This window comes from Vombatus ursinus, unplaced genomic scaffold (genome assembly GCF_900497805.2).
Source record: "Vombatus ursinus unplaced genomic scaffold, bare-nosed wombat genome assembly UNPS02014813.1, whole genome shotgun sequence".
In the NCBI taxonomy this organism is placed as follows: Eukaryota; Metazoa; Chordata; class Mammalia; order Diprotodontia; family Vombatidae; genus Vombatus; species Vombatus ursinus.
Window position 1 is genome coordinate 14,757,580 of NW_020954591.1, and position 25,605 is coordinate 14,783,184.

Genomic DNA, 25,605 nt, shown 5'->3' on the forward strand with positions numbered 1-25,605 from the left:
AAAGCAAAGGAAAACCATTAAAGAAGTCTAACACAAAAAAAGAACAGTCAAGAATATCTTTTTTGCCTTTAAATTGGCACAAGTCCTCTGCTTTCTACCTTAGATATCTAATCCACTAAATAAAACCTGAAACTATTAATTTGGGTTTCAAAGTACGTGAGAGAAAAGTATGAAACAAATGAATAAATTTTTTACTTAAAATCTTACATGTTTTTCCTCACAAGATTATCAAATAAAAAAATTTTTACACAGAGATGGGAACATACTTCACATTTTCACAGATTATCTTACTTGTGGCTTTTCATGTCTACATTTTATCCCTACTTAATTTAAATCTAAATGGACTTATATAGTGCAAAATCAACTAGTACCCCCAAAAGGTCATTAATCTTCCTCCTCCCCCAACAAACTCCAACATTAACACCACCCACTCATTTTAAAATAGATTTTAACTAATATATTTTGATTTTATATCACCTTCATTCTCCATGCTATATCCCTTATATTTCTTCCCCAGAAAGCCATTATTTATAACAAAGAATTTTTTAAAAAGGGAAACAGAAAAAAAAAATCACGAAAACCAATCAACATGTATAAAAAAATTTGATGTTATACGCAATGTTCCACACCCATCAACTTTAATTTCTGTAAAGCAATGGGGAAGATGTTTCCTTGTATCTCTTCTTTGAAGCCAATCTTGGTCTTTATAATTTTACAGAATTGAATTTTGAGGCAATTCTTTCCATTTAAATTGTGTTTCTGTCATTGTGTATACTGCTTTTTTGGCTGTTTACTTTACAATGGATCAGTTCATATAAATCTTTCTGTGTTTTTCTACATTTATCACATTTATCATTTTTTACAGCATAGTACATTCAAGTACTACAATTTGCTTAACCATTCACCAATAGATGAGCATCTACTTTATTTTCTGGTTCTTTACTATCACAAAAAGTGCTACTATCATTATTTTGATGCGTATGAGGGCTTGGTTTTTGTCAATTATCTCCTTGGGGCATACACTTAGCAGTGAAATCTCTAGATCAAAGAGTATGTGCATAAAATGCCCAATTTTGATTACAAAAAATTAGGAAGTTTTTTTGTTTTTTTGTTTTTTTTTTAACAAACAAAGCCAATGCAGCTAAAATTAGAAGGGAAGTAGGAAATGGGAGGGGGAAGGAATCTTTGCAGCAAAATTCTCTGATAAAGATCTTATTTTTTAAAATATATAACTTACTGAGTCAAAATTATAAGAATATGAGCCACTTCCCAAATGATAAATGGTCAAAGATTAGGAACAGGCAGTTTTCAGAGGAAGAAATCCAAGGAATCAAGTTGTATGGGGAAAAAAATACTCTAAATCACAAATAATTAGAGAAATGCAAATTAAAACAACTACAAGATACTATGTTACACCCATCAGATTGGCTAAGGTGGCAGAAAAGGAAAATGGCAAATTTTGGAAGGGATGTGAGAAAATAGGTATACTAATGTACTGTAGGTGGAACTGTGAACTAGTCCAACTATTATGGAGAACATTTTAACTGAACATATAACTGTATTATAAAGTGGTAATTATCAAATCAATCTGATACTTGCTAAGAAATAGCGTGCTGGATCAGTGGAACAGATTAGGTACAAATTACACTGTAGTAAATGACCACAGTAATCTAGCATATGATATAAACCCAAAGATCCAAGCTTTTGGAACAAAAACTGATTATTTGACAAAAACTGCTGGGAAAACTGAAAACAGTATGGCCAAAACTAGGTATAGACCAACATCTCACACTGTATACCAATAGAAGGTTTAAATTGGTATATGATTTACACATAAAAGATGATACCATAAGCAAATTAAAAGAGCATGGAATAGTTTATCCGTCAGATTTATGGATAAGAGAAGAATTTAGGAACAAAGAAGATAAAGAGAGCATCACAAAATATAAAGTAGATAATTTTGATTATATAAAAAGTTTTTGCACAAACAAAACCAATGCAACCAAAATTATAAATAAAATTATAAGGAAAGCAGAAAACTGGGGGGAGGGGGATTTGCAACAAGTATCTTAGATAAAGGCCTCATTTCTCAAATATACAGAGAACTGAGTAAAATTTATAAAAATACATGTCATTCCCCAGTTGATAAATGGTCAAAGGATATGAACAGGCAGTTTTCAGACAAAGAAATCAAAGCTATCTATAGTCATATGAAAAAATGCTTTAAATCACTATTGATAGAGAAATGAAAATCAAAATAACTCCGAGGTACCACCTCACACCTATTAGAGTGGCTACCATGACAAAAAAGGGAAATGTTGAATGTTGGAGGGTATATGGGAAAACTGGGACACTGTTGGTGGAGTTGTGAACTGATCCAACCATTCTGTTTATTTTATTTTATTTTTTTTGGTGAGGCAATTGGGGTTAAGTGACTTGCCCAAGGTCACACAGCTAGTACGGGTCAAGTGTTTGGTCTGAGGCCGAATCTGAACTCAGGTCTTCCTGACTTCTGGGCCGGTGCTCTATCGACTATGCCACCTAGCTGCCCCTTGATCCAACCATTCTGGAGAGCAATTTGGAACTATGCTCAAAGGGCTATAAAACTGTGTATACCCTTTGATCTAGCAATATTACTGCTAGGTCTATATCCCAAAGACATCTGAAAAAAAGGAAAAGGAGCTATTTGTACAAAAATATTCACAGTAGCTCTTTATGTGGTGGCTAAGAATTGGAAATCAAAGTCAATTGGGGAATGGCTAAACAAGCTGTGGTATATGATTGTAATGGAATATTATTGTGCTATAAAAAATGACAAGCAGGATTTCAGAGAAACCTGGAAAGACTTATATGAACTGATCCACAGTGAAGTGAACAAAGCCAGGAGAACATTGTACATGGTAACAGCAGTCTTGTTTGATGAAGAACTGTGAATGACTTAGCTATTCTCCTCAATACAATCATCCAAGACAACTCTAAAGGATTAATGATGAAGCATACTATCCACCTCCAGAGAAAGAACTGATATTTTTTGAATACAGAGGGGAAAATGCTATTTTTTCACTTTCATTTTTTTTCTTTTGAGTCTTCTTGTACAAAATGACTAATATGGAAATATTATACATAATTGCCCATGGATAACCTACATCTGATTGCTTATCATCTTAAGGTGGGGGAGAGGAGGGAGAAAGGAAGTGAAAGAATTTGGAACTCAAAACTTTAAATAAAAATGTTTTTAAAAATAAATAAGTAAAATATTAAAATAGAAAAAACAGAAAAATTAGATTAATGGAACAGATTAGACAAGAGTCAGAAATAGTGGAATTCAATTCAGTGTTTGATAAACCTGAAAACATAAATTACCTAGGAAATAAATCTTTTATTTTATAAAATGTGATGGGGGTAAAAACGAAAAGCAGTCTGCCATAAATTAGGCTTAAATCAACATCTTACCCCTTATTCCACAGTAAATTCAAAATGGATACATGATCTGAATATTAAAGATCATACCATAACAAAATCAGAAGAGAAGCAGATCTTAGATCTTTCATAGCTTTGGATAGAAGATGAATTCTTAGCCAAACAAGGTCTAAAAGCAATTTAAAAAGATAAAAATAGATAATCTGTCTTACATTAAATTGAAAAGGATAGGGGAAGGAGTCAAATGGGAGGAAAATCTTCTATGAAATGAAGATTTCTCAGATGAGGGTTTGGTATCTAAAATATAAGCAGCTAACAGTAAGACATAAGACAAATACAAAACAACAGTCGATAAGCATTTATTAAGCACTTACTATTTACTATACTAGGGCAGCTAGATGGCTCAGTGGATAGAGTGCTGGGTCTGGAGTCAGAAAGACATGAGTTCAAATCAGGTCTCAAACACTTATTAGCTCTGTGACCATGGGCAAGTCAGTAAATCTCTCTTTGCTTAATAGGCAGAAAGGTGGCTCAGTGGATAAGAGCACTGGGCCTGGAGCCAGGAAGACACCAGTTAAAATGGGCTCAGACCCTTATTAGCTGTGTGACTTTGGGCAGGTCACTTAACCTCTATTTGCCTTAATCCACTGGAGAAGGAAATGATAAACCACTCCAGTATCTTTGCCAACAAAACTCCACAGTTTGATCAGTATGATCCACGGGGTCACAAAGAGTTAGACACAAATGAATGACTGAACAACAGCAAGTACTGGGCTACACAATGCAAAAACAAAAAAGGCAAAAGATGTCTCTGCCCTCAAGGAGTTTACAACCTAATGAGAAGTCAATAGACAAATAAATATGTACAAATAAGCTATACAAGATAAACAGGAAATAATTAACAGAAGGAAGGCACCAGAATTAAGGAGTAGTCAAAGGATATTAAAGGGGAAATTCTGGTGATACATAAAACAAAATATATCAATAAATAATTTTTAAAAATTTATCCTGTGTCCCAAATAGTGAGATTTATGCCCTGCCCTATAATCATTCTCCTTCCCATCTGCATTAGATCTCATCTCTAGACCCAATGTCCTCCCATTTTTCTGTTGACTCCAACTGTATAAATTCAATTATAAAATGCTCCTTGAAGAAATAAAAAACAATTTTAAATAGCTAGAGAAATAATCAGTGCTTATGACTAAGTCATGTTGCCCTTAGGACCTCCAATTTCTCTTCTTTTTAAACAAGATGCTACCCATGTCCCAACCCTCCCTCAGAGAAAACAGCCTCCCTAAGCCCCAACTCTCCCCAGATTAGACCCATGATAAAGTTCCCATCTCCCATTACAATCACATGCTCTTCAGTGAAAGCTTCCCCTCCCTCACCCTTCCCATGGGCTGAGATTTCCACCACTAGTATAACTTGTTCTGGTTCTTAATCCTTCCTTCTCTGGTTGAGCTGAATCAACTGCCACTTTTTGAAAGACTTGGGCGGGGGGCGGGGAGTGTTATTCTGGAATCTTAAGTGTGATTTTGGGCATCCTTCACAGAAGGAAGCTCAATGCCCATATGTCTCATTTTCTTCCTCACATGTTTGGATAGAGTCAATGTCTGTTGCATGTTGTAGTAGGGTAGGGGATAGGAAGGGCATGGTAAATACCAGAAGAGTCTCTATAGAAAAAGCCCATAGGTCAGTTTGAGCACCCTGCTGGAACATAAAGGCTGGCAGGGGAGAGGTACTAAGGTACTGATGATAAGATACTGATTAGCATTTTCCATTCCAGAGATAATTCATAAGGCTGTTGCCTTGGCAGATTTCTTGCTTTCTTGTCCTACATATTCAGTTGTAATTGCTCTACCTCTGGTGAATAATGCCACTAAGGGTTTTTGTTTTGTTTTGTTTTAGAGTTGGCAGGGACCAGAGAAAATGTCTAGGCTCCCATTTTGTTGGTCATATGACCACTCCCCATTACTCAATCATTTTAAATGACTACAGGAAAATAAAAAATACTTCTAATTATACTCCAAGCTACTTCTTTGGGTCTCAGATTATCTGGAAAAAAAGGGGGGGAGCGGAACTAGACTAAAAAGCTGCTAAAGAACATCCCTTCCTGCTCCAAACTCTATCTGCTGACTATGCAATAAACAAGTTATGGCAATAGGATGAGACTTCAGACTTTATTACCTTTCTAGATCAATGTTCCACCAATGTGGACCAAATTTTAAGTTAACAATATAATGTTGTAGTGTGTTATTATTTAGAACACTGGAAAGCCACTTGGAAGATTCAACAAAGAGTTTGAGTGGCTTCTTCTTACAAGAAATAAGCAATTAAATTTCTTAAATATCACAAACTACTTTTATTCTAATGTCAATATTGGCCTCTCCAATTGAGCATTTACAGGAAAATAAAAGAAAACTACAGTTGTTTATCCATCTTCATTAAAAACATGACAAAAAATGCAGGTAAAGGTGAAGAATAGTATGATAGAAATTAGTTTCATACCAACATCTTAAATCATTTACCTCAGAAAAGTATAAATGGTTATACATCGTTAAACAATGAGAAGATAAAAGAAGGTGCTATCTTTCTCATCTATGGCTAGGGGTAGAAATCTTTACTAAACAAGAGAAGTAACAACAACAATAAAGAACAAGAAGAAGAAGTGTAGAGGAAAGATTTAAAGAAATATCAACACAGACTGATCAAAGAATGGTAAAGAAAGCATCAGGAAATGAAGTAGATGCACATTATTTAGGGAAAGATTATACAAATATGATGGAATATATGATGTATATGATGAAATATATGTACATGATAGAATATAAGATGAATATATGATGTATATATGATAGAACTGTCACTGTGATGGAGAAGGGAGGGAAGAAAACAAGCATTAAACACCTACAAAGTGCCAGGCACTATGATAAGGACTTTAAAAGGATTATAGCATTTGTCAATTATATAGTGCTTTATGGTCTATAAAGTACTTTACAACTATTCTGTCATTTTATCCTTACAACAACCCTGGGATGTGGGTACTATTATTATCCCCATTTTACAAATGAGGAAACTGAGGCAGAAAGCGGTTAAGTGACTTGCCCATACAGCTAGCAAGTGTCTGAGGCTGGATTTGAACTCAGTCTTCCTAATCCCAAGTCCAGCATTCTACACACCACAGCACTTAGTTGCCCACATATTTGATGTTTATATGTCTTTGTGGTAGGTAATAAAATGTATTTTTTAAATAGTCTTGATTTTTTTTTAATACAAAAGGTATGCTCAAGGGAAAATGTTTTTTGTTGTTTTTTAAATCTCATCCCAATGATTCACACCTAGAGAACAGTTTAATAGTAAGAAATAACAAAAACAAAGAATATAAAACACAGAAAGACTTACATGAATTAAAGTAAAGTAAAATATGCAGAGCCAGGGGGTGGGGTGGGATGGGGATATCTATATCTACAGACATGTCAATATGGATATTTTACATCTATTGGTCTACATTTTATATGTATATTTATAGCTATAAGTCAATAGATACAAAATAACTAGAAGAGATATGAGAAGATACTTTCCTCTGTTCTGCAAAGATTGGGGGGTTGTGGGTAAAGAAAATTCAATTCAATAACAATTTTTTCCCCAATGTATTGACTGGTTTTGCTGATTATTTCTTTGTTCTTCTTCTCTTTCTCCTTCTCCTCCTTCTTCCTTTTAAAGTATTTGCTCTAAGGGATATCTCCCTGGCAATAGAAAAAAGAAGGGATACAGGGGGAAGAAAGGGTGATGAAAAAGCTACAGTCTACAAGACCCTGGGACTCATGATTTTCCCTATGTAGTTTTGCCATTAAAAGCAGTTCTTCAGCACAGATTCCTCCCTCCTGCACTGACTGTTAACTGCTGTCACAGTGATTATAGGATCATGTTAGGCATAAAAAGAACTATTGAGAGATCATACAGGTCAAACCCCTCATATTAACAGATGAGGAAAGTGAAGACAAAAAAAGTCAAGTGATTTACCTGTGGTCAGAGTTAACAACTGATAAAGCTAGAATTGGCACTCATTTTCTGACTCAAGATTCACAACTCTCTATAGAGAGTCAAATGGTAGCAGCACTAGCTTTTTCTTTTTGTCTTTTAAAAAAATTTTATTTACTTTATTTTTAGTTTATGGAATAAAACAAGCATTTCCATTACACAGTATAATAAGAAAAGATGATTGCATATGAAACTGCAAATCCATTTTGTATAACTTGCTGTTCCTTTTAAATAATAAAGTTATCACATAAATTTCTTTTTTTCCTTTTTTCCTCCCCTCCTGCACCTTAGAGAAGGCTACCACTAGAAACAAATATCTTTATTTATATAAAATCATTCTATACATCCTTCTATTTATCAGTCATTTCCCTGGATGCAGAGAGCATCTTCCTCCATATGTCCTTTGTAGTTAACTTGAGTATCTATGATAGTCAAAATGACTTATTCGCAAAAAGCTGCTCTTAAAACAATATTGCTGTTTCGGTATACAATGTTCTCTTGCTTCTGCTCATTTTACTCGCTCTTAGCTAATAATCTCTCCCTAAATATCTATTTTCAGGTAAGAACTCAAACTACTTTTCACTGAGGCCCCCATTCCTTGATCAATGCGGTACAAAATAGAAAACCTAGACAAAGACTCTTGCTCTGGGCCTCTTTCGGTACTTCCTTCGTCTCCCACCTGATGAGCCAAGTCTTTTCCTCAAGCCCCTCTTGGCTGAAAACTTCAACTCTCATTTTAGTGAGGAAATCAAGGCCATTCATTATGGGTGTCTTATTCTCCTCCACTCCATACCTTATAATGCCTACACACGTTTACACATCCTATCTTCCTTTGCTCCAGTTTCTGAGGAAGAAATGGCCCTTTTCCAAGGCAAAACTAATTTCTACTTTTGCCCCTAACATTATCCCTTCTCAACTATTCTAGTGTAAAAAAAGAAAATGGGAAGTCTCTTTGGGCAAAGAAACCTTTATTAAGAAAAACAAAGGTGAGGTCTACAGTTTGCCAAGTGCAGATTGAGACCCTGAGATACAGAATTCACAGTTATTTATGGGTCTCTTGATTCATGTATAGTGCAACAAAGTCCTCTAGAAGCTGATTCATGCAAGATTGCATTTTGCAGGTCACTATTTCCTAACTTCATGACGTCCTAATTTTGTACTTTCCATGGTGTCTCAATTAGCCCTTTATAGTATTTTCTTACTTTATCATTTTAATATGAATATTAATATATAGTTATGATTATTATGGTCACATACTTCAGATACACACTTTAGAATGATTTAGTTACATTTCTAAAATTAACTAACACAGGAATTTCCCTGCGACTACATCATAGTTTGGTTATACACAGGTTTTTTTTACCCAGGACTATATTTTTACTATAAATCACACAGTTATTTCTTATACTAATGACTATAGCTGATAAAAGATTAGCAAGGCAACACAGAATAAAGCACTCAAGGCACTGATGATTGATCTTTATCCTTTTAATTATCCCCTTCAATCATTTTCTCAATTTATTCAGAATTGGATCAATTACAGGGTAAGCATAGCATTTAGTTCTATAGAAGGCAATTCTTGATAGGTGATGCAAAACCAGAGGGGGCAATCCCCCACCAAGGTGCAAAGTTACAGAAAGTTTTCCTCTGGAACAATGGATGGATGGCTTATAGCTCAGGTGGCTCTGGATGGGTGACTTGCAGCTCAGGTGTTTAAGGATGAGCTGAGGGAAGAAAAGGCAAGAGATGCTGGAACATGAGGATTAGTAGGAAGATGGAGGAAGACCTGGGTAGTCAGGAAAAGGGTCATCACCAGGATACACATGGTCAAATTGAAAGGAAAAAGATCAATAATCAATGCCTTGAGTAAAAATTCGCTTACTACTCAAGAAGAAAAATTACTAGTTGATTCTAATAAACCTAAGGCTTGGGTAGCTAGTCAAACAATTCTCTAACATGCAAAAGAAAGAGATGATAGGTTCAGTTTCCTCAGACATCCTACAATCACAACAGAACAGAGTTGACTACTGTGACCACAAAGCACCTGAGAAGGGAAGAAATGAGTTAACGATTATTTTCTAAAAGTTTATAGCGGGAATAGGTAGGTAGTATAGTAGATTGAGCACCAGACCTGGAGTCTGAAGGACCTGAGTTCAAATGAGGCCTCACTTATTAGCTGTGTGACCCTGGGCAAGTTGCTTAACACTGACTGCCCCACCAAAAAAAAAAAAAAAAAAAAAAGATTATACCTTAAGTAACTAATCTAAGTGTTTCTAAACAGAAAAAAAATAACTATTTCCAATGTATTTATGGCTTAAACAACTAACCTAAAAAGTGTCTTAATGTACAAAGTGTGATCACAAAGAATTGAGAAGAAAAAATTAAGTTCACCAGCTATTCCTTTTAACTGATTTATGATTTGAGTAACTGGTTAAAGAATAAAAATAAACATATTAAGAAGAATTCTGATCAGAACAACACATTAAGACAATATCTATGTATATAGTATAAGCAATTAAACAAGGACCTGTTAAGACCTGTGTGAGATTTTCCTAGCTGCTTATGCAATCCTTTGTCAGGTCAGCTGTGGCTTGTTCTTGAGCTTGTGGCTGCCTGAATTTGTCACACACAGCAATTAACAAGAGTGGATCCCCATTTTGTTTTGTTTTTTTTTCTTTTTTTCCTTAAGAAAAAAAAAATTATTAAATAATACCATAAGTTGCTGTCTACCTGAACTGAGTGAATCCCTATATCTACACAAGCTGCAGTGCCACAATTCCATAATGCTCCTTATTTCTTTGGATCTCCTCCTTTATGTCTCCTTCTCTATTTAGAATTGCAACTGCCCTTGAAACCACAAAGTTACTGGCTACTCCTGCAGCTTAGTGTCTTTCTGGTCGCTAAACCTATCTCCTTGCTACACTTACTCTCACCTATAACAAAAAGAGTCCTAACTAAATCCCTATTCTAAATCCTACTGGCTGCAGTGACAAAGACACTAACTGACCTAAACAGTTGATAACCAGAGGTAAGACCAGGCAGCTTATAGTTTTCCTTGTAAATATGGGCCCTAGCAGCTTGTTTCTTGAGTTAGAGTCTAATCCATCCTCACCGCCTACGTTTGTGCAGTGTACCTCACACAAACTCAAGCTAATTTCCCTATTTCTGTCTCTTATACAGACCAGTCAGATCTCTTTCCCATCAGGACTTACTCAGGAATCCTAATCTAAATTCTTATCTAAAATCTAAAAATCTGAAAATCTGGTACCAGTCAAATAAAGCAGAGACAAACAGAAGAATGAAATATTTAATTATTTTCCTTTTGTGCAAATTTAGTTTCTAAACAATTCTATATCTTAATTTCCATCCTTTAAGATTTTCTTTTCCCTTTTGAAAGCCAAAAGAACAGGCATAAGTACGTTATAAACCAAAATACTCACCGACTTTTTAAATCACAGTTTTAGAATCCCTGATCACAATTTTTGTCTCAAATTATTTATTATCTGTCTTTTATCTCTGCAACCTCCAATGTGGCCAACATTGGAAATAGAGAGAGAAAAGAGAAACTCATGTTCTATGAAGACTTTTTTTGAAATTTTATTTTTTACAGCCTGTTTTTTTTTTTCTTTCTGGTTGATTAAGTGAAAAGAAAGGGCCTAAGTGAAATGCAGTACAAACACACAGCTAACATACAAGCAGGCCCTTTAAGGAGAACAGACATGTCCTATTCTTACCTTCTGAAAAAAGAAAAGTTACGAAAATTACTGTTGTTCAGTTTCTGATGCTGCAAAATCTTTCTCCACACACTTATAACCTTCTCTTTAAGTGGAAACCAGAGAGATTTAGATGAAAAATTTAGCAAGAGAAATGGAAAAGAAAAACAGGATCCTCCTAAGGTCAGAGGCTCGCCTGAGCCTAGACAGAAAGGGATCAGTGAAAAGAGGAATCTAGGTCCAGGGTCCTCCAGAAAAGAAGCCAGATCTGCAGTCCCTGGAGCGTTCACTGGAGGGTCCTAGGAGCCAGAGTCTAATTTGTGGTTTAGTCCATCCTGTCTGCATATGCCAATCTGTAAAAAAGAAAGTGGGAAGCCTCTCTGGGCAAAGAAACCAACCTTTATTTGGAGAACAAACTGTACTGGACAGACTGTAGACCCCACCTTTGTTTCTCTTAATAAAGGTTGGTTTCTTTGCCCAGATAGGCTTCCCACTTTGTTTTTTATACTAGGAAATAGTCCCAGCATAACAGCGGATAGAGCAATAGGTATAATACATCAAGAAGAATGGTTCAAATTCTACCTCCAACACTTATAGAAATGTATCCCTGGCAAGTCATTTATCCTGTCTCTGCTTGCTTCCTCATTTACTATAATACAAGTAATAGTACCCTACAATTTGTTGTAAGGATCAAATGCAATCATGTATGTAAAGCACTCTGCAAACATTAATATATATATAATTATGGTTCTTATTTATTCTTTGCATCTTTTATATTTGATGGCACTCTGATAAACTGTTTAGATAGTTAAGGGGAAAAGCTGGTATCTTGCCATCATTCTTTAAGCTTTAGTATTTGGTTTACTATTATGCAGGTAGACAAAGTGATTTTTGTAACTGAATGAAAGTAATGAGATGCAAGCCAATTTCCTCTAGAGATATTGAGACAACTCTAGTAGCAGAAAAGATGAACAGGACAACAGGGAATTCTTTCTGTTACTACATTTAAAAAAATTTCTTCCTTAGGCTCCTCATAGAATTTTTTAATTATTATTATTATTACACGTAGTTTGGAGCACATGAGGTATCATTATGCAACAGCTGTTTAAAATGTTCTTAAATCTTTGTGGATCGATGTTATTTTCAGGTGATTATGGGCAATAACATTCTCTGTGACGATGCTTCAACAGTTTTTCTCAAGGATATTTTAAGGTACTATGGAGATTGTTAGTTTACAAAGACTAGAAAGTCTATAATTTTGGCCATTTTATAATGTTTTCATAGGTATTAGGTGAGTGCTAAGTTTCTGCAACCTACATTATATACTGCACAGTTTTTACTGTATCTTTGCAAAGTAGGCATTGTAAGTAAGTTCAAGTTCATTAAGAATGACCTTTCTGTTTCTAGTAGCAACTATCTACTTCTACATATCTATTTAGCACCTTCTGCTTCAATAAACAAATCTACTTTACTTAGCCACTTTTTTGTTCTTAAATGGTCCTGGAGAAATTTGTTATCCTGCTACTGTACAATTAAATACAACATTCTATGGACTATTGCAGAGTTGAATAAAATGGCAGTTATTTATAGTTGAAAAAAAATTGTTAGGACATATGTTTATTCTCTGGAGGCTCAGTGAAAACATACTCAGTATCTACAGGATACTGCCTGAGAGTAATGAGCCATTGTACAAGGTTCTGTGGCCAATTTTACTATCACAAAACTAACTGATAACAAACTGACATTATGTAGGTGTTAATTACACTAAATATACTCTTACCATTAACAGAAGGGTACCAGTCATTCTCTTAAGATACCTAGCCTCATTTTTCTCTAATGGCCTTATGTTCAATGCATCTTGCCTGAAGATGACCAAACTATATACCTTCTTTATCTTTTGGTTCTGTTTGTCTTTAAGATTCAAATTCAAAGCTTTGAGTGTCTATTCTTTGTTGGCATGCATCAAAGAATTTTATACTTACTAAGTCTAAATGACATTCAGATACTGTTGGAGAAAGTTTCCATGTTATGAAATAGTTGTTCAGTGGGCCTTTCAGTGGAGTCCACACACATCAAGCAACTAACAGGATGTTTTGGTACTACTTCCTCCTCTCTGACTTGGAAGTAAAAATCAGAGTTTAAGGCTTAGAAAAACAATAGAAGACTTAAACTTACTTCCTTGAAGATACTATGTTTTATATTAAATATTCTTAACATTATTGAGTTGGTAGAATGTTTAAAAGACTAAACAACTCTCCATATGAACATCAAACACTCTGGATCTATTTTATGCATTTTCAGTATATGAATAACCACGAGTGTGGAACAGTGTCAAAGACTTTGTGATAATCAACAGAAGACTATACTACTGTGCTTTCAAGCAGTTTGTTCAATAATAATCGAACTGACAATATATAGCTGAGATTTTTTGGCATAATCTTTTTGATCCATTATAGATTGTTTTCTTGTAAATTTTTGTAAATATTTTTTGAGATACAAGCTTAGTATTGTATATACTACATAAACACATTTATTTGCCTATATTTGGAGAGGTCACTGATGCTCTCATCTTTTGTTAATAGATATGTGATGCCTTCTGTCAAGAAAGGTAGGATCAGTTTTAAATCTCAGAGGAAGCTAATAAAAATCCCTGCTAGTAATTTATTCAGCAGTATAAAACATGTGAACCAATAATTATAGATTTTACCTGGCCCCACTGATTGCCAGTTTTGCAGAGAAGTTCGAATTTCTGTCACTTACCTTTATTGACCTAACTATACTATTGTTCATTATATCAATGTTATACAAGTTTTCTGTTTCTCATTTGATCCAACTTATGTTTTTGTTTTTGTTTTTAGGCAATTGAGGTTAAGTGACTTGCCCAGGGTCACACAGCTATTAAGTGGCAAGTGTGTGGTCTGAAGCCAGATTTGAACTCAGGTCCTCCTGACTTCAGGGCCAGTGCTCTATCCACTACACCACGTAGCTGCCCCCCCCAACTTATGTTTTTGTTGTGTTGGAGTTCTTGAGACCAAATATTATCATCACCATCATCATCATCATCTCATTCTTCTCATCTCTGACAATAAAATGTAGGTAGAAATGATTCCAAGAAAAGTTGCTTCTTTTATATTTCATGGATTATGGGCTATTGTTCAAGAAGATAAAATAGCTCAGCATTTTTCATAGTTGAATAAAAGTATTAGGACAGAATATCATCCTCTTTAAATTCACTGAAAGGATCCTTAGTATAACTATAGTTATAGAGGACACCAGGGATGATATGCACTTCATACTTTTACTAAATTATTTTGGCCTCTTCTACTAGAGTGTTATTATTTTGAAAAAAAAATTTATTATCATATTTTCATATCATAACATCAGTTATCAGTTAGCATCCATGTAGCTTGGATAGTATGAGGATTTGGTATAGCAATATCGAATAAAAAAACCCATTGTTCTTAAGTTTTTATGGATCAGTGTAATGTCAAGGTGATTGATTGCAGGACTGTGATAATGATCCAGTTAAAGTACAATTTCTTGGTTAAATTCTCCAGGATATTTTAAAGTTGCTGATTGTCAGTATATGAAAAACAGTGAGTTTCTCATGTCCAAGTTCTAGCTTTCAGTTGCTGATTAAGAGAAAATAGAATTTCTGATGTGCTGTTGTTTTCTGGATTCCTTTTCATATTTTTTTTGTTGTTGTTTCCTGTAAGTGGGAAATAGAGCATTCACGTTTTCTACGGCATGTACCAATTAAGTACTAATGAAATCTTAGATCTATCAAATCATAGTGATGTTTGAATCCTTAGTGGTTTTTCTTCATAGCTACACCTCTCTTCTTAACATTCTTACTTTTGGCAAGAGCTGACACATATATTATTGTCTACAGGTTCTGAAATAGTTTTGACTTTCTGTCAAATCCAGGAGAATGGGTCCATTTATGATACCAGGGTTTTTTTAGTTACTCTGTTTTGGTATAATTCCTGTGCTAGTTGGGTTCACACCTTTAGACTCAAAAAAGACCTTTTTAGAACTCCAGTCTAAATATGACTAAGCATTGTCTCTTTTTCAAAATCATTTCAGTATCAGTGTGGTTATTCTTATGTGTTTTATGTATTTCATGTTTTCGGTACTTGAAGCTTTCTCCCAGGCCTTCACAACTACACCACAGCGCACACTGCACATTACTGGCTGCCATTCCTTTACTCTGTCATTGTCCCACTCTCTGACGGCAAGGACGATGAATTGGGCTTTGAGTTATTATGATTAGTAGCAGCAGCAATAGTAACAGTGGCAGCAGATTAGTAGTGTGGTAGTACTAGTAGCAGCAGTAGTAATAGTGCTACTAGTAGTAATTGTCTCTACTACTTACCGGCAATTTCCTGTCATCTATAAATATACTATGGCTCAACCTTCTCCCTTTTTAAAAATATCTTCATGTGAGTCTACCACTTCCTCAAGTTATTGTCCTGTGGTTCTCATCCTTCCCTTTCACTGAAAAACTCCTAGAGTTAGCCATACTTATTGCCTCTAATTCCTCACCACCTATTGACTTCTCAACTCCTAATTGTTTCTGATCCTAACATGACAGAAACTTCTCTATCCAATTTTACCATCTCTTAACTACTAAATTTCAAGTACTTTTCTCCTTTCTCTTTTTCTTCCTTCTTCCTCATCAATCTATTTCCTTACATCTTCATATGCAAAATTAATCAATGCAAGCTTTGTGCAATTGTGATTCCACATTCTAAACCACAAAAATAGAACCCATTTTCCACCTCTCTACCATCTCATGTAATTATCTTCCTTCACTCGAAACACTCCCCAAAACTCAATTTCTCCATGAAGTTTTTACACAAGGAAAGGCTTTCACTTCAGTGTAAAAATGAAATTATAATCTCTGCTGACCTTATTTCCTTTAGTGGATATACTACAAAATATGTTTACCATTTTTCTTGAATATAATATTTTAGATATCTGTTCAATGAGTCCTATTCCAATACCTCATAATAGCACAGTAACAGGCCTAGGTTTTGTGTCTTTTTTTTTCTGAATACCCGTTTCCCTAATCTGCCCTCCCTTCTATCTCTGCAGGCCTGGGTTTTGAAGGTTATACCAGTAGAACACAAACTCTGGCTAGTCCTATATCAGAGTGGAAAGTCTTCAAACATTGTTCCAAAACAGGACTACAAGAATGTGGATGCTCCTTCCACTGAAGACCAGTGGTGTCAAAGTCAAAGAGAAACAAATCCCTGAAGTCACATATTGACTTAGAAAACCACAAATGAACATTATTTATGTTGTATTGTATTTTTTTATTTATTGTGTTATTTACAAATTATATTTTAATCTGGTTTGGAATTTTTTCTTTCCTTGCCTTGAGTGACTGTTTCATGGGCTGATGTGGCCAAAAGATTTCGTTAAATGGTTGTTAATGTTGTGGTGATAAGCTTCTACTTACATCATGGTTTCTCAATTTGGATTACAATGGTCCCCCTTGGACAGATTTTAGGGGTCCGTGAACATAGATAAATAATTACATTGTCATTTTCATTAACTTACAACTGAAATTTTATCATTTCCTTCAATTATGAGTTGTTACAATAATATTCTGAGAAGGGATCCATAAGCTTCAATAGACTGCCAAAGGAATCCATCTCTCTCTATCTATCTCACACACACACACACACACACACAGAGAATATCTGACTTAGATAGACTGATGGCTCAGACAAATGTCCTTCACTGGAAATCTTTGGGCCTTTCCACTTAGGAAGGATATAATAATTTCTGATAAGCACAGGCTTCAGGAACCCAGAATGGCCTCCATCCCACAATGAAACATTAAATTACAATGATTCTTTAATAACACTACTCCAAAATACTCATTTTCTTAAATAGTGACCTTTAGTTAATGTTACCAATCTAAAGGAGATTACACATAACTGACAATGAAATAATGATAAATTATTTATATTGTTTTGGATACCAATAAAATTGTTTTGTAAAACCCTCTCCACATCTAGGGTTTCAGCTAATTTGTCAACATAATAAATGTCTGCTAGAGATGCATCATTTAATAGAATTTCCTTCCTGTCTTGAAGATTAAAATATTCCCCTTTCAGACAATCTTATCCATTTGATACCAATCCGATAATTTTATTTGTTATTTGTGTGAGGCATTGATACTAATAAAGAATGTGTCAATGTCTAGCTATTTGACATCATCCTTTAATACAATTCAATAAATAGTTATTGTTAGTCATATATTAAGCACCTCCTCTGGGTCAGGCACTATACTAAGTGCTGGGCATACAAAAAGAGGCAAAAGACTGTCCCTGCCCTCAAGGGGCTCACAATCTAATGAGGGAGACAACAAGCAAACAAATACGTACAAATAAGCCATATACAAGATAAACCAAACTAATCAACAGAAAGAAGGCAGCAGAATTAAGAGAGAATGGAAAAGGTTTCCTCTAAAGACAGGATTTTAACTGGCACTTAAAAGAAGCCAGGGAAACTGGAAGGCAGAGATGAGGAAGGAGAGTATTCCAAGCATGGGGGACAGGCAGAGAAAAGGGTAAGAGATAAGAAATGGAGTGTCTAGTTCACAGAACTGTGATAGTCTAGTATCACAGGACTAAAGAGTACCTGATAGATAGTGAGGTATAATAAGACTAGAAAGGTAGAAGGGGGTTAATTTATGAGAGTTTTGAACACCAGAATATTTTGTATTTGATCCTGGAGGCAATAAGAAGCCAGTGGAGTTGGGGGTGGAGGGTGGGGAAGAGGGGTTGGTTTACATGGTTAGACTTGAGCTTTAGAAAAAAATCACTTAGTGGCTTGACGGAGGATGGATTGGAGTGGGTAGAGATTTATGACAGCCAACCCAACAGAAGGCTATTGCAATAGTCCAGGCATGAGGTAATAAGGATCTGCATCAGAGTAGTGGCTGTGTCAGAGGAGAATAGAGTTGTATTCAAGAGATATTGCAAAAGTGCAATCAGCAGACCTTGGCAACAGACTGATTCAGCAAAGGTGACAGAGAAGGAGTGGTCAGATAAGTAGGAAGAGAACCAGGAGAGAGCAGTGTCCCCAAAACACTGAGAGAAGAGGATATCAAGGAGAAGAGGGTGATCAACAGTATCAAAGGCTACAGAGAGGTCAAGGAGAGTCAGGATTGATAAAAGGTCATTTGATTTGGCAAGTAAGAGATCACATTGGAACCTTTAGAGAGAATAGTTTCAGTGGAATGACAAAGTCAGAAACTTGTAATAGGTTAAGAAGAGAGTAAGAAAAGAGAAAGTGTAGCGGAAGTTGAAAAAGCCATTGGATTTGCCTGTTAAAAGTCATTGGCAACTTTGGAGAGAACAGTTTTGGTTAAATGTTGAGGTTTGGCTGGATGATGAGACAGACTGTGGAAAGTTTAGAAGAGAGTGAGATGAAATGAAATTTTAACTACAAAGAGCAGAAGTGATATAGGATGATAGCCTGGATGGAAGGATCAACTACGTATAAGCCATTGTGCTAGGCCCAAGATGACATACAAAAAAGTTGACAATGTGGTAAAGGATTTTACAAAAGGTAGCAATTAGACAAACTGTCAGAAACTGCCTTCAGAAACTGTGAAATTGCTGGTCAAACAGTTTTGGTTTAAGTACCATTCTATTCAAAACCACATCTACATGATTAAAGGACCTCTCAAATATTCAACCTGAAAAACATATGTAAGAAGTGAAAATTAAATCAGGAATTCATATTCTAACTGATCTCTGATTAAGGAACATGAAAAAAGTTGTCCAAAAATTCCTAATTTAGAGCTGTCAATATCACAAGTACTATGTCAATATGAGAAGAATCTGTGACTTCTTCAGTATAAAGAAATTTCTTTCCTTCTGTCATCTGTGCAACTTCCTATGACTTAATAGATAAGTCTTAAGGAGTTACCTTAGGCACATAAAGTTAAGAAATTTGTCCAGTATCACACAGCTAATATATGATTTATGAAGGAATCAAATTTAGGTCTTCCTGACTCTAAGCCCAACATCCTATCCATACTGCCTCTATAAATTAAATACTTAAAACTGTTACATACACGGTACACTATGGTATGTACCTGAAAAGTAACAATTTTCTAGGGCTCTTCATAGTTAAAATACATAAAAAATTTCAAACCCAAGATAATAACATCAAATGACATCATTTGTTAGTGATTTTGTGGAAAAGTTCCTTGTACAGCAACATGAACTAGACAGTATCTGAAATTCCTTTCAAAACTAAGATTGTGCAACTGAATGATATTGGTTGTTTGTTACAAGTCAGTGAAAAGGGTAAAATTCCTAAAACTCATGTTACATTCAATAATTTTTTGTCAGTAGATTACGGTAAGTAAATAAAAGTATAGATTCTAATTCACATCCTTGAATACTTCAAAAATCTAAATAAACAAATTTGGAAAAATATCTTTAAAATATGAACAAAGAAAATAAAAATCTTAATTGACTGGCAATAAATGGATGAACAAGTTGCTATATAAAGTGTTTACAAAAATTCCAAATAAATATTCCACTACAAACAAAAATGTCATTCAAAACTATATGATTCAAAAAAATATTTATTTTGCTTTGCACACATGATTAAACAAGTAGCAGCTATGAAAACAAGGCACTGAAATGTTTAGTTTTAAGCTCATATAATTTTAATAATCCATGAATCCCACCATAATAAATATTTTTCTATTACTTAAACAAACTAACATACACTACTGACAGAAACAGCTGATGGAGTGAGTGAGCTCCAGGAGAGCAGGGAATGTTTCTGCCTTTTTTGTATCCCTAGCTTTGGGGCTTAATAAATTCTTGTCAACTTGACCTCAAGGTTTTCAAAGCACTTTACAGATGTATTACATTTGTTTACCCTTACAACAAGCCTGTGAGGTACGCACAACAAATATTCTTAATCCTATTTTACATATGAGGAAAATGAAGTTCAGGGAAGGTTAGTTAACTTGCCTACAGTCACACACAACTATTCAGGGCAGGAGATAGGAAACCCTTAACTCTCTCCTAACATCAAGTGTGGTGCTGTTTCTACAACCTTCCATAATCTCATTTTCTTGTGCAATCAAATATACAGTACAGCTAAGACACAAGTATTTTTTTAGAAAAAGTTATTCCCAGATAAGTAAAAAGATGTTATTCCTAGAGCCAAAGATCACATTTACAATAAAACTAACATATATATGATGAGAATTGTTTTTAACAAAAGTTTTAGTTTTCATAATCTACTACAATATTTACTATAAAAAATTTTAGTGTCAAGAAGACTGAATTGCAATACAAGTGACTGGCATATAATAGACAATGTTTGTTGATGATAATAGAAACAACAACAACGACAACAACAATGAAAAGATCTTTACTTACTGCTATTTCTCTGCATGCTGACATAGAAATCCCAGTTCCTTCTATTTGTTTTAAAGCATAATCTTTATCATCTTTCCTATAAAAACATAAAAAAAATTAAATAAACATTGAATCCAGAATTAGATTCATTATGCAGAAAATAAAATGTGTGTGTGTGTGTGTGTGCGTATCCACATAACAAAAATCCTAACCAACACATTGTATTAGAAATGAACCTAAAAGTTTTGGTAGCTTCCCGATTTTTGTATAGATCAGCAAAATAATCCACTTGAAAACTATGTAAGATATTTACCAATCTAAATACATAAGTTTAGAAACAAAAACATTATTATCTATTAGACATGTCATATTAAATGTCCTGTAAGCATCTCAAACTCAAATCCAAAACAGAATTCATTGTTTTTCCTCAAAACCTCATCCATCTTCTGAACTTCCATATTACTGCCAAGGGTATCACTACCCTTTCCCAATCACCCAAGTTCACATCTATGGTGGCATCCTCAACTCTTTAGTGTCATTCACGCCACATATCCAATCAATCGCTAAATTTTTTAATTTCCATCTCCACAACCTCTTTCGTGTATTTCTTTTTTCTCTTCTCACACAACAACTGCCCTAATTCAGATCGTCATCACCTCTCTCTTACTTGAACTAGTATGATAAATTCCTATTTGTACTCCTTGATTCAAGTTTCTCTCCACTCCAATTCATCCTTCTCATAGATGCGAAAGTGATTTTCCTAAAGCATAGGTCTGACCAGGTCATTCCCCTATTAAAGAAACTCCTGTGGTAGCCTCATATCTCTACGATCATATATGAACTACTATGCACGGCATTTAAAAATCTTTACAACCTGTCCCCTTCCAATCTTCCCAGATTTCTTACATATGTACTTTCTGCACTCTCTAGTCCTGCTAAACTTGATTTCCCATTTCCATGCCTTTGCAATAACTGTCCCCTATACCTGGAATATATTCCTTCCTCTTCTCTACTTCTTAGAATCTCTGACTTCTTTCAAGATTCAATTCTGGTACCATCTTTTCCATGAAGACTTTGTTGACACACACCCTGGCCAGCTGCCTATGCCCTCCTTCTAAAAACGACTTTGTATATATTTTGTACATGGTCTGAATACACACACACACACACACACACACACACACACACACATACACACACACACTGTCTCCTCCTGTTAAAATGTAAGCTTCTTGAGAACAGGAACTTTTTCACTTTTGTTTCTATATTTCCAGTGCTTTAATACAGTGCCTTACATATAGTAGGTGCTGAATAGCCCTGACCTAAAATTTTAACATCTCATATTCACTGATACAAAAATTCTAAATAAAATTCTGACAAGCAGTCAAAATGGTGAAGTGAAAGCTCACAACTGCCAAACATCCCTTAAAACCTATTCTATAAAACAACCACAGAAAACACCAAACTGAATCCTGAGAGTGAAAGCCAAGAACAACTCACAGTGAGTAATTTTTCCAGTCCAGGGCAGCTTAGAAATACAGAAAACAGTAAAAAACACAGGGGTGGAGACTGGTCGAGAGGGTAGTGTCATTTCCCATCGTCTGTAGGCTATGGGGGGGTGAGGGGTGAAGTGGGGAGTGGCAGCAGCTAAGGAAAGTAGTGCCCAGTGCTGGTAAAGGGGAATGAACACCTGGTTAGAAAAAGATCCCATGGGGACCCTTGTACTAGCACTGGGAGCAGGATTAAGTGCCATTTGGTAGCTCTGTTGCCTATTATCCAGTTCTGGATTGCAGTCCCAGGGTGGGGAAGAGAGGTGATGGTCAAGAGAGTCCTACTTGGGTAAGGATTACAGCACAGACTAAGAGGTCAATGACCAAACTTCTCCACAAAGTACAACATGTTGGAAACACCAAACCTATACAACCCCAAACCAAACTGGGAAAGCAGAAAGACATGAAAGTCTGAAGTTCAAGTCAGTCTTTTCCTCCAGAGACCAGCAGAGCCCAACTCTAAGAAAGTCCAAAGTGAAGAAATAGGCTGGGAAAAAAAGCAAACAAAAACAACAACAAAGAACCTGGTGATGGAGAAGTTCAAGACACAAACCCAGAAAAAGACAATGACTTGAAAACATCTATAAGCAAAGCCTCCAAGGGAAAAATTTCAGATTGAACAAAAGCTCAACAAGAATTCCTAGAAAAGCTAAAGAAAGAGATTAAAAAAAAATTTGAATCAAATAAGAGCAACAAAGGAAAAACTGGGAAGTAAAATGATAACAATGCAAGAAAATTATGAAAAGAATTAACAGTTTTATAAAAGGGGCACAAAAATACTAAAGAAAATAACTCCTTAAAAATTAGAATTGGGCAAGTGAAAGCTAATAACTTCATGAGACATCAAGAAACAATAAAACAAAATCCAAAGACTGGAAAATATGAAATATCTCATAGGAAAAACAAATGACCTAGAAAATAGATGAAGGAGAAAGATTTAAGAATTATTGGTCTACTTGAAAACCATGAATAAAAGAGCCATCATATTTCAAGAAATTATAAAGAAAAATTGGCCAGATATCTCAGAACCAGAGGACAAACTGAAAACTGAAAGAATCTACCAGTCATCTCCCGAAAGAAATTCCAAAATGGAAATTCCCAGGAATATTATAGCCAAATTCCAGAGCTCCCAGGGCAAGGAAAAAAAATACTACAGAAGTAGCCAGAAATAATTCAAATATCCTGGAGCCACAGTCAGAATCACATGAAAATTAGCAGCTACCACAGAAAGCTTAGTGATACTCCAGAAGGCAAAGGACCTAGAATTACAATCAATAATAGCTTACCCAAAAAATCCGGGTATAATCCTCCAAGGGAAAAAAAATTGACATTTAATTAAACAGAGAATTTTCAAGCATTCCTGATGAAAAAACCAGAGTTGAATAGAAATTTTGACATTCAAATACAAGAATTAAGAACAATATAAAAAGGTTTTTATGAATGAGAAATAATAAGGGACTAAACAAGGTTAAACTGTTTACATTCCTAAATACAAAGAAAATGTATGTAACTCCTAAGAACGATATCATCATTAAGGCAGTAAAAGGAGCCCACTTAGACAAAGAGCATGAGTCTATTATGTTGAGATGATCTCAAAAGAAGCATGGAAAGGGGAGAAAGAAAGATGTACATAGAGAAGAAGGAAGAGGAAGAACAGAGAAAAATATCTCACAGAAAAGAGGCATGCAAAGAAAAGCTTATACAATGGAGGAGGAAAAGGGAGAAGGGAGAGGGCAACACCTGAACCTCACTCTCATCTGAACTGTTTCAAGGAGGGAAGAATATACATACACACACAGTATAGTATAGAAATCCATCTTACTCCAAGACAACTATGAAGGACTTATAATGAAAATGTTATCCATCCTCAAAAAAAAAAAACTAATGGTATCTGAATATAGATTGAAGTATTTTTTTTTTTTTACTTTCCTTATTTTTCTTGAGGGTTGGTTTTTTTTTTTTTTTTTTGGTCTATGTTTTCTTTCACAACATGACTAATATAGAAATGTTTTGCATGACTACACATGTATAACCTATATCGAATTGCTTGCCTTCTCAATAAGGAGGGGATGAGGAAGGAGGACAGGAGAGAATTTGGATACTCATTTGCAAAATTGAGGGGTTGGACTATGTAGCTTGAGAGCCCTTACAACATCAAATCTATGAGCATAAAAAGCATGTAATTATATCAATAGAAGTACAAAAGTCTTAGACAAAATATAGCACCTTCATGTTAAAAACCATAAAAAGTATTTATATAAAACCAAGATCTAGCATTATTTGCAAGACAATAACATTATAAGCTTTCCAGGATAGACAGGAATTTTTAAAAAGGGGGGAAGTAGGGGGCCACCCATCTATGCACTAATGTTTGACAATTCTTATAAGGTCAGCTATAGCAAAAAGCTTGAAATTAAAGGAATAAAACATGGGCAAAGAGGAAACAAAATTATCACTTTTTCAAGTTATGACATAATGGTTTGTACAAACATGATAATTTATTTAGAAAACTCCTAAAGATCAGTCAAGAAATTAAATGAAACAATTAATAGGTTCATAAAGCTGGAAGGATCTTTCAGAGAATACCCAGTATCAAACTCTTCGTTTAACAGCTGAAGAAATTGAAGCTCAAGATGTTAAGCGACTTGCTCAAAGTTATAAAAAATAAATTTCAAAAAATAGCAGTTCTGCATATTGTTAACAGAAAACCATATGGAAACAATAGAAATTTAATTTTTAACTCCAAAAAAATTAAAAATAGCTGGAACTTAAGAGAGCAAGGCATTTATCAAAATACAACTACAAAAACACTTCTTTACTTAAACTAGACAAAATAATTTAGTGTTCATGGTTGTGCTCTGCCAATATAACAAAAATGACAATACTACTTGAACCTATTTATAGATTTAATACTATATTAAATCTGGATGTTTTATAATACCCAGAATAAATACTTAATAGAAATTGGGGGGGGGGGAAATCATTTGAGGAAATAAAAGGTATAGGCTTCTCAAGGAAAATAATAGGGAAAAGAAAAAGTCCAAAGGTAGGAGTCATACAGCATTATCAGAATGTAAATTAAACCATAAAGAAGTTATGAACAAAACTATTTGGTATCAATTAAAAAACAGAAAGGTAGATTAGTGAGTCAGACTTGGCAAGCAAGAATCAGAAGGAAGTGAAAACAGTACAATGTTTTATTACCCCAAAAACACAAATTACAGGAAGAAGAATTCCCTATTTTACACAAACTGCTTGAAAAACTAGAAAATTGTTTGGAAAAAAAAGTAGATTTAAACCAGTAAGCTCCAAATAGATGCATGTGTAAAAGGTCAAATCCTAAGAAAATTAGAGAGTTTAATAAGATTTAGAAAAGAGACTGAAGAATGGTTAAATAGATGGAACAAGAACTCTGAGGAAAAAAATCACTAAAACCTAGAGAAGAGAGAATACCCAGCAGAAAAGGGTAGTCAA

General features: G+C 34.8%; 1 protein-coding gene across 5 annotated transcripts in view; it reads right to left on the bottom strand.

Annotated features, from left to right (window-relative positions):
- CDK8 (cyclin dependent kinase 8) overlaps positions 1 to 25,605 on the bottom strand; it is a 132,884-nt gene that overhangs the window by 53,546 nt on the left and 53,733 nt on the right. For all 5 annotated transcript variants that reach the window (XM_027835202.1, XM_027835201.1, XM_027835200.1 and 2 more), the window contains exon 2: positions 20,603 to 20,678. In XM_027835202.1, coding sequence (XP_027691003.1) covers positions 20,603 to 20,678 — 76 coding nt within the window. The remainder of the gene's footprint in view (positions 1 to 20,602; positions 20,679 to 25,605) is intronic.